This window comes from Anastrepha ludens, chromosome 2 (genome assembly GCF_028408465.1).
Source record: "Anastrepha ludens isolate Willacy chromosome 2, idAnaLude1.1, whole genome shotgun sequence".
In the NCBI taxonomy this organism is placed as follows: domain Eukaryota; kingdom Metazoa; phylum Arthropoda; class Insecta; order Diptera; family Tephritidae; genus Anastrepha; species Anastrepha ludens.
Genome location: NC_071498.1, coordinates 66,592,930 through 66,606,254, shown reverse-complemented (window position 1 = coordinate 66,606,254; position 13,325 = coordinate 66,592,930). Strand labels below are relative to the sequence as shown.

At 36.0% G+C, this 13,325-nt stretch overlaps 1 protein-coding gene across 4 annotated transcripts in view; it reads left to right on the top strand.

The window, feature by feature from the left end:
- Positions 1-13,325, top strand: part of LOC128871695 (very low-density lipoprotein receptor-like) — a 228,849-nt gene that overhangs the window by 61,049 nt on the left and 154,475 nt on the right. For all 4 annotated transcript variants that reach the window (XM_054113657.1, XM_054113656.1, XM_054113655.1 and 1 more), the window contains 2 exons: positions 641-763; positions 4,484-4,710. In XM_054113657.1, coding sequence (XP_053969632.1) covers positions 712-763; positions 4,484-4,710 — 279 coding nt within the window. In that variant the 5' untranslated portion in view covers positions 641-711. The remainder of the gene's footprint in view (positions 1-640; positions 764-4,483; positions 4,711-13,325) is intronic.

Sequence of the window (13,325 nt, the reverse complement as noted above, 5' to 3'; positions counted from 1 at the left end):
AAATCTGCTGGCAAGCGAAGACGACAATGGCTAAAATTGCGCTAAACTACTGCGAGTGGAAAATTCTAAAATACATAAATACTACAAAGAGATTTAAGACTAAGGAAAACATAAACCAGTGAACTCTATATACATATAACTAGTGGAGAACTAGTCCTATTTCTGTATTTGCGAACTAGTGAGCAAGTGAAGAGATTTTATTTACTTCAAAGCGGTCAAAATGGAGTGCATTACAGCTTTACTTGTGCTTCATTTTTGTTGCTAACTGAGGTTTGCTTTCAAAAAAAAAACAAAAATGCAGGTTTTCCAGCTTTCTTTGACACCAGCAGCGTTTGCAGCGAAGATGTCGCATTTTTTGGTTCGATAGAAACCCACCAGTTCAAAGAAGAAGAAGATTTCCTCAACTATTATACCAACAAAACTAAAAGCCGTCACATGAAATCATATAAATATAACGGCGATTTTTTCTTATCTTTATTAAACAATACACTTACACCTCTGGATACTCCTACCTACACCTAAATACCACCAAATCTTCTTTTCTCAAACAATTGCACCAACAACACGCCATTCAAACACAAAATTGCGCACTTTTTATTAAAAATTAATTGTATATTATCATTCCTTTACTTTTTTACAGAAACAAAAAGTTGTTCACCCGATGAGTATTCTTGTAAAACCGGCGAGGGTGAATGCATTCCATTAGCTTGGATGTGTGATCAGAACAAAGATTGCTCCGACGGCTCCGATGAGGCTTCTTGCAGTAAGAGATTTTTCGATTCAACAAATTTTCCAAATTTTCTCAAAGCAATTATTCACTTGTATACGAGTTTTTTCGTCGTTAATTATCTATGCCGTGTAAACGACTTCTTTTGGTTCCGTTGCATGCTTTACCCATTTATTCCAACATACAGCAGTGTTACGTATTTTTCTTCAAATATTTGTTGTAAATTTACTTGAAATTTCTGTTGTTGTTTCTTTTTTCGTTCGGTGGTGGGTGTATTTCACTTTTCTATGCGGCCTTATGTTGTGCTGGATTTTATTACTGTATTGGGGTATTGGGTTTCACCTCTTTTTACACAGAATTTGAAATGCATTTTTTTATTAAACGTTTTTCCTTTTCAGCTTATGTATATATGTGTTTGAAGTAGAAGTAATAGAATAGCTGCTTTATATACTTTTTTTAAATTTTTTTTATATTATTTAATTTTGTTTTACTTTTTAATTTTTTTTTTTGGTTTTTTTTTTAGGTTTTCTTTGTGTAAAGCCCGTAATCAACATTTTTTTATTATTTGTTTTTTAGTTTTTGTAAAGCCTATTTTATTGTAAAAAGTAAGAAAGAAGTAGTAGAATAGCTGTATAATTTATTTGGAAGTTTTTTTATATATTTTGAAAATATATTTTTTTTTAATATTTTGATTATTTTATTTTTATTTTTTTTAAAGCCCAGTAAATTTTTTTTATTATATTATAATTTTTTAATTTATATACTTTTTTTATTTAAAGCCCGGAAACCACACTTTTGTTTAATTTTTTTATTATTTTTTATATGACTTTGGTTTTCGCTTTATAAAGCCCATAATCAACTATTTTAAACAAAAAAATATCATTATTATTTTATCTATTATATTTCTAATATTTTTGTAGTTGTTGTTTTTTCTGTAAAGCCGTTAATCAACAACTTCTTTTTTTTATATAATTTTTGTTTAACTATAACTGTAACAGCGCTAGTTACAGCATCTTCCGGTTGGACTTCGTCATTTAAAAACTTTTTGTATGGGAGGTTGAATTAGTTTTAAAGGTGACACACAGATGGCGCTATTTATCACTTCATCGCGTTGGCAATACTGAATATATATTCATGACAAAGCCTCATCCCTAGGCTTTGTTTATCAGTATCTGTCATTTCGCTGAAGTATAAACAACGCAGTGTTTTCGTGCTCCGAGTATGTCAACTTTCGTGCCGTCGAAACGCAATTTGCGGGAAGCTTTGCTTTTCTGCTTCAATTTGAAAAAAAATACAGCCCAAGCCCGTGAATTGCTGCAGGAGGCCTACCCAGACCATACTCTGTCGATTTCAACATGTGAGTACTGGTTTCGACGATTCAAAAGTGGTGATTTTCACACCGAAAACAAGGAGCGTCTTGGCCAGCCCAAAAAGTTCGAGGACGCGGAATTGGGGGAATTGGTAAACGAGGACTCGTGCCAAACCCAAGAAGAGCTTGCTGAATCATTGGGCGTTGATAAATCAACCGTTTGCAAGCGTCTAAAAGCGATGGGAATGATCCAAAAGAAAGGACATTGGGTCCCGTACGAGTTGAAGCTGCGCGACGTCGAACGGCGATTTTTTACGTGCGAATTGCTGATCGAGCGACAAAATCGGAAGGGTTTTTTGCATCGGGTGGTGACTGGCGACGAAAAATGGATCCACTACGATAACACAAAACGCAAAAAATCATGGGGTTTGCCTGCCCACGCATCAACGTCGACGGCCAAGCAGAATATTCACGGCAAGAAAATCATGCTCCGCATTTGGTGGGATCAGGTCGGCGTCGTATATTTTGAGCTGCTCCAACCGGGCGAAACAATCACGGGGGATCGTTACCGACTGCAATTGATGCGTTTAAGCCGGGCATTGAAAGAAAAACGGCCGGAAACGGTAAAAAGGCACGACAAGGTTATTTTGCAACATGACAACGCTCGGCCGCATGTTGCTCAACCTGTCAAAAAATACCTTGGAACGCTTGGCTGGGAAGTGTTACCCCACCCGCCGTATAGTCCAGACATAGCTCCCTCCGATTATCATTTGTTCCGGCATATGAGTCTCGATTTGGCGGACCAGCGGTTCTCCTCGTACGAGGCTACCAAAATATGGGTTGAGTCATGGATAGCCAAGCAGCGGCCAGAATTTTGGAGAAACGGCATCCGGAAATTGCCCGAAAGATGGGCGAAAGTTGTAGCTAGCGATGGCCAATACTTGAAATAAAATATTTTGTACCGTTTTTTCACAATAAAGCCCCAAATCTTCGAAAAAAACCTTTAAAACTAATTCAACCTCCAATATTTAAAGAAAGTTTAAATAAAAGTATATATTTTATAGTTAGATATTGCCGACATTCTTTTTAACTAATATAACTTTTTAATTAAATAAAAAAGAAAGTAAATAACATCTCATTTATTCATCTACTAACCTTTGATCAAATATTTACATTTTGAAGTCAATTATTGTCATATATTTGCATCTTTGCCTTACCCTCTAATAATTCGTAGCCTTATGATTTCCACTCATATACATACTAGTTTTTGATAAAAATATAATTCATATTACAACAAAAACCATATAAAGCAAAGTTTCGAACTTTGTATAAATTTTGTAAAAATTCGGCAAATTTCCATAGACATTTCAAAATTTTTATTCAGAAGTCTTAGAAAAGTCAGAAGTTAGAAGTCGTTCCATAATCGCGTTGATTTTTGACAATTTTTTCTGCTGAGGTTGTTGGGTGTTTTCTTCTTCTGGGAGAAAGTGCATAAGACAGCGTCCGAAAAAAAATGCTAAAAATCAGTGTGATTTTTGATCTAATTGAAACTTGCACTTCATTTTGCCAAAAAATAACCAAAATTCCAAACTAAATAAATAATAAAAACTTATCAATATATCGTCCCCTTAGTATAACAATAGCCTATGTGCTCATAGGCTATTATTTTTTTTTTTGAATTTTTGGATTCTCCATCGTCGATTTTATATGTGGTCAAAATTTTGTCGAATTCTAGTTCCACAAAGGGGGTCAAAACGTCAGTCAAAAAATAATAAATATTTACAGACATATCGAGATTTGAGTGAGAGCTACTTTCGACAAAAAGTTTGAAATTCATTTTCTCAAAACATCAAAAAATTTATAGGCTATTTTAATGCTAAGGGGACGATATGGTGTACACTTTATTTTGACGTTGGCGGTATATACCTTCCTGTGTATATTTGCTTGCATGTATCTACAAAATTATTTACTAAAGATAATAACTTCGTATAATAACTCTCATAACCCGCTAATTAAAGCGAAATTTCGCTCTTAGCTCGAAAACTTTACTAATCTACAGTTTGTGCTACTAAATCGAAACTAACTCACGTATAGTTTTAAGTGTCACCTACCAACTCATTACCACAGTTATGCCTCTTTTGTAGTGTTTTCATCACGAGTATATTTTACGCTTTTTGGTTATTTCATTATTCCACTGCTTACTCGCATATGTACATACATTTACGCTGGTGCCAATTACGAAAATCCTCCTTTGTATTAATAATCACCGCAAAATAATTAATTACACTTTGCTAATAGCACATTTCTCTCTCTTTCTCTCTCTCTCTCTCTCTCTCTCTCTCTCTTTCCCTCACTCCCTCTTACCCGTACATCTCTTTTTCTCTGCGTGACCATCAACTTACATACATCTTCGTTATACGCCGCTGGCATTTCTTCCGCTGCCACAGATGAGACCTGCCGCTCCGATGAGTTCACCTGCGGCAATGGACGTTGCATACAAAAACGTTGGGTCTGTGACCAGGACGACGACTGTGGTGATGGCACCGATGAGCACGAGTGTCCGCCAAAAGCGTGTAATCCGCACAGCGAATTCACATGCACCGATGGCGGTTGCATCACCAAACGTTGGGTGTGCGATGGTGAACCGGATTGCTTGGATGGCTCCGATGAGGAGGTAAGTCTGTAGATATGTTTGCTTAGTTTATACTTTTAAAGAAATATTTTTGAAGCGATAACGAGAATTAAGAAACAGAGTTCAAAATTGAATAGGGGGTGAAATTAAGTTTTAAATAAAATAAAAGTAGATTTAGTTTTTTTGTACTTCTAAAGGAATCATTTATGAAATGTAATATTTATGTATTAAGACTCTTCAACTTCAATATTGCGTAATACTACGCTTCTTATTTAAGTTCTTAAATATCAGGTCAGTCCATAAATTCGTGCGTTTTTTAAAGGTGGTTTTAAAATTAATAACCAAATGTTTAAAGTATTTATTAATCAATAATACTATATTTTTCTTCATGCTCTAAAAATTGTTTGTCCTTGGAGCCAAAATACACTTTGATATCCCTTTTTAAAGCTTCTTTTGAGGAGTAGTTCTTGTTACTCATATGGGATTTAAGTCCACGGAAAAGGTAATAATCACAAGGTGCAATATCCGGAGAGTATGGTGGATGCGGCATTAGCTCCCATCCGAGCTCGTTCAGCTTGCCTAATGTTTGCGTCTATTCACTAAAGATGCTGATGAGAATAATAATCAGCAGTTATCGTCTGGTTTGGTTCCAGAAGTTCATAATAAACAATAACGACCATATCCCACCAAATAGAAGAAACTTCTTGGGGTGAAGGCCATCTCTAGGGGTCGGTTCTGGTATTTCATCTTTATATAACCACTCGTATTTGCGAATGGATTATTTAAAAGGACTCATTTTTCATCACCAGTAACGATACAGTGCAAAAAACTTTCATTTTCAAGCCGTTGCAGCAACTGAGAATATACACTCACTCTCTGCTGAAGGTTGGCGACGGAAAGTCTATGCGGAACCAATTTTCTCAGCTTTGAAACCTTTCACAACTGAACCAGGTGCCTGCGAACTGTTCCATGCGATGAATTTAACCTCTGAGCTATCATATCGACTGTCAAATTTGGCTCAGCTTTTACGAGTTCGAGCAAGGCGTCGGAGTTAAAGACTTCAGGGCGACCAACGCGCGGGGCATCCACCACGTCGCAGTTACCACTTCGGAATTTTGAAAACCACTTTTGCGCAGTCTTTACACTCACGGTATCCTCTCCAGGAACAGTGTTTATTTCTGCAGCAGCAGTTGTTGCATTTTTACCACTTTTACAAAAAATATACAAAATATGCCTCTTATACGCGTTCGAAGATTCTTTAATTTATTTTTTAACAACACGTGCCTTTATCCGCGATTAAAATCACTTGTTGAATGCACAATGTATCAAAGAAAATATAAATTTTTCCGTTATATTCCGCGAATAATTTTTTGTATGCAACTGACCTCATACTACCTTAAAATCCCTTTTAATGCCACGTTTACTTGGAAATCGTTTGCACAAAAAACTGATAAGTAAATAAAAACATACTTTTTCACACCAGAGTTATGGCCTGGTGTTATGTGGGAAAAACGCTAATCTTCACAGGATTGACAGTCTTAAAGGTTCTGATGTACGTTTGATGGGACTAGCGGAGAATAATCTAATATGAGCTCCTTGCTTGCAGCTGTCCTTTTTAAAAGATTATATCCATAAATCGTTAGAAAATTTAATTTTAGGAAGCTACATGGAAGCTCAAGTCGTTAGCCATAATAGAAATATGTTAAATTTACGTCCAAAGTGGAAGGTCTGGCCAGGCCCCGGTGCCCAATGGAAGGGTAGAGGCCCAAATAAAGATTTCCACTACTTAAAATCATTATTTTTATTTAGGAAAAATATATATATGTATATACATGTCTTCCTTTAACTACTTGTGGAGCATAAGGCGTCAAAATAAAGATACTTAAAATTGGAGGTTTACAAAAAATTGAATGATTAATTTTACGCCATCTTTTTTTTTGAAAACTGTACTCTAAAAGTATTTTTAAAAATTTCCAATTAATTATTTAAAAACAATATATATGTTAATGGTATATATGTATATGTACATTCAACTTTCTGTCATAACTGTCAACTTTCCCCCCATGATGTGAAGTATACGCCATGGGCACTTTTGGTTACGTTTCCCCTTTGAAACTGCAAAGTCCTTTACAATTTTCAATTTATGAGTGAATGAAAGCCTGAATATGCAACATTACTCTATAAAATCCATACTTTCACATACGTATGAAATTTTTCCTCGATCGGAAAAGTAAAGTCGATTTTGGTCCCTTAGTATAATGAGCATAAATGCAAGTAAAATTATTAGTTCTCTCGAATTAAGCGAGAATCGGTAAAAGCGACATCTGGCAACATCCATTTTGCTAAGCAATGTAATTAAAGTCTTATCAACATTTCTAAACTTTTTTTCAACTTGCGCAAGTCCTTACATTCAGGAGCTGTGTTCTGTAACCAACTAAACACTGGCAACCAAAATACCTCCATGTCAATTGGAAATTCTTTCAAATGCCACAAAACACAAAATGAGCGCAAAATAGAGAGAATAAAAATAAAAATGTATGCGTTTGTGCAGTGAAACTTAATTAAGTACAGGTTGGGTGTACGGAATGTGAGAACACCAATTTTCACAGCAACACCAACAACAGTGGCGGCGGCAGCACAACTGCACCATCAACGTGAGTTCGACACGACAACAACAACGAGCAGCGAACAAAGGACAACGAAAACGCTTGCAGCACTGTAAGAAAAACATATTTCCAGTGCTATGCAGGTGCACGCCAACATACAGTTCCGTTAGTATTTGTCATTGCCGTTGCGGTCGCCATAATCCTTGCCGCTTGTTGGTGTTCGCCACTGACCGCTGCATTCTATTACGCGCAAAACTCAGGCAAAGCATACCTTTTTTTGTTTTTGTTGTTGCTGCTTTGTAGTAGGGATCATTGATAATGGCGAGCAGCGCGGCGCTCAAGAATTTAAGCGCAGTGACAACAACAACAACAACTGCGAAACAATAAGAAATGTTCAAAATGGTAGCAATGGAAAAAATCCTAAAAATTCCATTTGCGACGAGGTGGTGAAGAGGTGCAAGTGCAACATAAAAACTGTGCTCACCAAACTCAAATGCATGTATGAGATAGTAAATTTAAATTAACTTTCCACCAACACCTGCTGCTGATGTGGTTATTCATTGCACTACTGCACCAACTCTCTTGTCCAGCGATGTTATTTGGCGAACTGAAAGCGCCACGTACTTCTCCATTCAACACTCGTATTTGCAATTTTTGCTCGGCAAATTAAATTCTGTAGCAACGCCAACAATTTCCATTGCTTTAGAATTGTCATTTCTATCCACTCATCCGGTTCTTGCCTTGCTTTTACTATTTAGAAATTTATTTTTTTAAGTATAATTACTTTTTTTGTGCTTGTGTGTGTGCTCATTTGCTCACCGAAATTGTTTTTCGTTAAGCGTGATGTAATTGCTTTTGAAAAAATAAAACACACACTATTTTTGAGGAAATTCAATTGATTTCTTTTATTCAAATAAATTTTGATTGTAATATCATTCAAATAGCATCCATGAGCACGCATGAGCGAACCCGATAAAAAGAAGTTGCGAGCACTCTTTCCTCGAGCACTATTTACCACTATTTTCAAAAGTGGTAAAAGAAATGATGTGTGCAATTACAGGCTGACCTCGAAGCTTTCTAACATACCCAAACTTTGCGAAGGAATTGTAAAAGAAAAGATGTACTTTGCGTCTAGAATCTTAATCTCAGCATTGGTTTTTTCTTGGATAGGCCAACACTTTCCAACCTGGCTGCTTTTGGTGAATATTGTTTTTCAACTTTTGTTGAAGGTTTTCAAGTCGTCTGTGTTTACACGGACCTTTCTAAAGCATTTCACAGAATTTCTCAATCAATTATATTACATAAATTAGCCACGCTTCGTTTTCATTATGTTTTCTTTCATTGGTTGAAATCTTATTTATTCTATAGACGATGTGTGGGAACGATTGAGGGTGAATGTGCGGAATCTTTCATTGCATCCTCAGGGGTGCCACAGGGCGGTATTCTATGCTACCTACTCTTCGTTCTATTTATTAATGATATTAGTACCTGTTTTTCGTTTGACAATTTTCTTTTGTATGCTGATGATTTGAAAATATTTTCTGCGATGATGTTGTAATCGGAAATTAATGCGCTCTTTCGCTGTAAATATCTAGAAATGATTTCAAGTTAAAGCTTAGTATTTTTCCAGTCATCTTATAGTATTGCTAATATTTTACTTCAATCTGTTTATGAATTCAAAATTCTAGGTGTGTAAAGAACTCCCATTTTTCATTCAATAGTCACATTAACTTTGTTATATCCACGTCTTACTCAATGCTAGGTTTTATACGGCGTAATAGCTCGAAGTTCTTGGACCCTTTCACTCTCAAATTACTATTTATTTCCTTTCTTCGAGCTAGATTAGAGTATGCAACATTTATCTGGGGGCCTTGTCACCAATTTACAGTTGCGAGAATTGCACGCATGCCCTCAAGTGGTTAGAATATGATAGAATATCCCTTCCTATACTTCTCGTTTGATTTTAATTAACTTAAGCCCTCTAGAGAGTAAAAGTTCTACATGTACTCTCACTGTCTTTTTTGTTCAGTGTAATTAAAGCAGAAATGAATAGTTCATCCCTATCACGGAGCATTAAGCACTGAGGACTTGTGCCCCATTAGGGAGGACAGGAATTAAGAGAGAGATTACGGAGCATTCAGTTTCATATTCCTTCTAGATCTCTACGCAACACTTTATGGATGCAGTGAATTAGGAACAGACAAACCCCTTTCTTGGGCACTAAAAAATACATTTACTGATAGCAGCACTCGCAACGTAAATGCGTATAAGAGCAAAAGAGGTAAGAACTGTTGCATATTTCATGGGGAGCTGCCGAAGTGTTTGCTGTTTTAGTATATGTAGACTTTTGTATGCAAATTTCGTATGAAATGACCTCTCATAAAATTTTCCGAGGAATAATTTTGTATAATATTCTAACACTCTAACGACCTTACAAATGCATTGCTTTTAAAAATTCCCAAAGTAAGGTTCAAGGCGATGGCAATTGTTGGAAGATAATGGAGTAAAATACCTGTATACTACAAAAATGTTCCTCAATAAATTCTAATGTAGTTGTTCAAGCAAAGTTATTCACTCAGATAAGAATTTTAACCATTTTTCCATGTGTTCGAAAAGCGCTCAGTTACAAAATTTAAAAATTAATTTGGTAATTTGGTTTTCCATACTTCAGTGGGTTCTTTTGAGTACCAGATAATGTTTTTTGCATTGTGTAACTTTATAAATGAAATATTTCTTGGCATTCGCATGCTGATGTCGGGATGAGTTTAAGTAGCCGCTGATGTTAAGAAATTCTTTCAATGGCCTGTTCTGCACATATTTTTTATATCTAAAAGTCACAAAATAGTCCCTCGCATCTTCACATATTTTGCAATGAGATTGCTTATTAACCAGCTGGCTCAAGCGACCGAGTTTCGCATAAGACAAGCCAAGCGTCCAATTTGTTCCCATGTCGACGATAAGCTTTGCAAAGCATAAAACAGAGTTAAATCAAATGTTGAGATATTAAACTTAAATTATCTTCCACTTGATTTATAAAAGTTATGCGAATTTTTATTGCCAAAAATATTTATAACTAACGAAGTTGCAAATGCGACTTTTCAACTTTCCATATAGCTTGCCACAAATAATAGCTCACGAAAATTATTTGTCTTTTAATGCCTGCGGGAATTTGCTTTTATTTTGTACAGAACTTTTTCGGTTGTTTTGTACTTTTTATCTACAATAATATGCATACATACCTACATACAAATATTCAAAGTGTGTTAGAAACTTTCCAAAAATGTCATTTTACCACAACACATAAGTCACGTGCGACCCGTGCCTGCTTTTAGGCGCTACTGCATGATTTTCAGCTTTTCACTGCATATTTGTAAGTAACACCAATACGCACATATGTCATAAATTTTGGAAAAAAAAGCTTTTTGCAAAATTGCACAATGTTGGGAATGATAAAAGGACAGCACCAATTTTATGACAAGAGTGGAAAAACATTTTCGGTGAAGTTATGGATGGTCAAATTTTTTCTTTTGCAACATACTGAGGGTGATAATGACTCTGGTGGAAAAATATTTAGCAGGTAGAAATATGAAAATATAGCCAATGCGGTGATGGTGGGGAAGCAGTGATTGGGGTGGATGTTCTTAGTAATTCTTTGTATTGTAGTTTATTGGCAAAAGTGCTTTCGTGTATATACTAACCAACACACATTTTCATTCCTTTTTCCAAATGGAGAAATAAAAATCGAAAAAATGCAAATGAAACTCAAAGAAAATGAAGAGTTTTAAATTGTATCACAACGGGAGTTAACGATTCTGGTATCTCTTAGCTGACGAAGCGTACGGAAAGAGCTGGCGACTGAGAAATTACGTGCACCTCTACGTAAATTTTATTAAATTAGAAGAATGTGATCAAGTAAAAGTTCTGCCTGTTTTTTTTATGGAGGTGGCAAAAATACTTGCCTTCCGACTCACCCACTAAAAACCTAGCCCGTTTCCCTCCCGCGGGACAACCGTTAAGCATTACTTCACGATTGGGGGAGCGGTATATTTCCTCTTCAGGAAGTTCTGTTCTGTTGTTCAACGTGGCGCAGCTTAGTAATTATTATTCTTGCTATATTACTGACAGCGGATCCATTTTCTTCTGAGTTAAGCATAGTATCTATTAGGTTACTAACCATTATTGGCCTACCAACCCTAATACTCAATTCTTCGCTTTCGAGCTCAAAACGAGGGCATACAAAGGAAACATGCTCTGTATCTTCAACTAGGTTGTCACAAAAAGTAAAGTGCGGGTCGTCTTCATGCTTAACTCAAACATCCACGTCTATATACTTAGTATTCGGGTCAGCTAGAAGTCATATGTTCCTTCTTTCGATTAATCCATTTGAAGATATTCGGAAGGAAGCATTACGTCCATCATCTGTTTTTAGAGTTGTTCCTTTCCTCTTGCCACGCTCGGATTATGCGCTCCCGTTCAGTTTTTAGGTTGGTCAGCTGTGCTGGATCCGGTCGGTGTTTTTTTATCACAGCGAATTCGAAAGCTAACAGCTAAACTGGTAGCATACTCGCGAAGACTAATAACATATAGCATCCTCCGACATACCGATTTAATGCCTTTCATGTAGGAGCTGCAGTTTGTTGCTTCGACCTAGGCCGGCATAGCATATAGCTAAGTACAATAGAAGCCTGCTTATGATCTTTCGCATTTATCACAATCCGGGTTAATGCAATCACAGCTTTCGCTGCTTTATCGCTGGCGTATATTAGGTGCTGCTTAAAGCCCAACCTGTACAGTGTTTTGTACAGCTTACACTCCAGTGCGTGGTCAGCTACTGTAAGATTTACCGTCTCAACTATTTGGCTTTGCGTTCAGAATTTCTTTAACGTAAAGACGCAGCTGCAATCAGCATCAATCGGAACGCAGAAACCTTTCTTGGACGGATATTTACCACCGTCAGTCAACTTTTGGCAGCCCAAGAGAGATGTCCGCTCAGGTGAAGAATAATTTCCTCCGATGTCTAAGTTTTGTTATAGGGAAAAATGTTTGCCAGAGGAAAGTGTCCGGTTAACAGAACTATTTGGTGCCGCACGCGAAAAAAGACAATGCCACAACTTTTTAACCACTTTGGACTACTTTTGTTTTATTATTTTTTTTTTTAACTTTCATTAGTTTTTTATAAAAACACAGTTAATTTCACAACAAATAAGGAAAAGTTTCAGACTTGGTAAAAAATGTATAAAAATTTAGCAAGTTTCTAGAAAAAAATTGTATACTTTTAATCAGAATTTAAAGAACAATTTTGTGCATACTGTTATAGCCTAATGGATTTTAGTATATGTAAATAAGTGCAAATTTCAAGTGGCTAAAATTCTCCATGATTTTGATAATTTTTTTTTTCTTACAGTGTTGCGCAGTTTCTTCATACAAAGCATAATTTCAATTTTTTGACTTTGAATTACGAAAAGCAATGCCAATAATGGTAGAACTTCTGCCTGATAGACCCTGCAGTAGTCTGGTAGTCGAACGGATAGTTCAAGTACAAATTCCTTCGAAAATACTCCATAGCCAACCCTATCCTCTAGTTTGGAACCATCTGTATGGAAATTTAATTCTCACAAAACTTCACATACGAACAAATATGTTATAAAATCTCATACACGAGTAACCAGCGCTATCGTTGTATGAATTCCGGTTGCATCAGTCTTCATCTAATATTAATATTAATAAAAAGTCAGTATTAAGTTGTTCATTTTCCAGCTTCACCTGAAACTAAGATTACTACTCCGGAACCCTGAAGAACTTTTCAGCAGCACGAAATACTCGAAGGCGCATTAATGTTCGTTAGCGAATTTTAAATTAAGAAAATAATTTATTTGCAAAAAATAATTGGTCCACAAATTTCAACTCTACTCGCATACCGATTTGTCTTTCCCAGCGCAATTCTTCGCTACTTACTTGTAAAACTTTACAAAAAATAAAAATTATACTCATGGGCTCATTAAAAACCAATCTCAATTGCTTGCAACAGCAACAGAGAAAGTTTTGTATGTC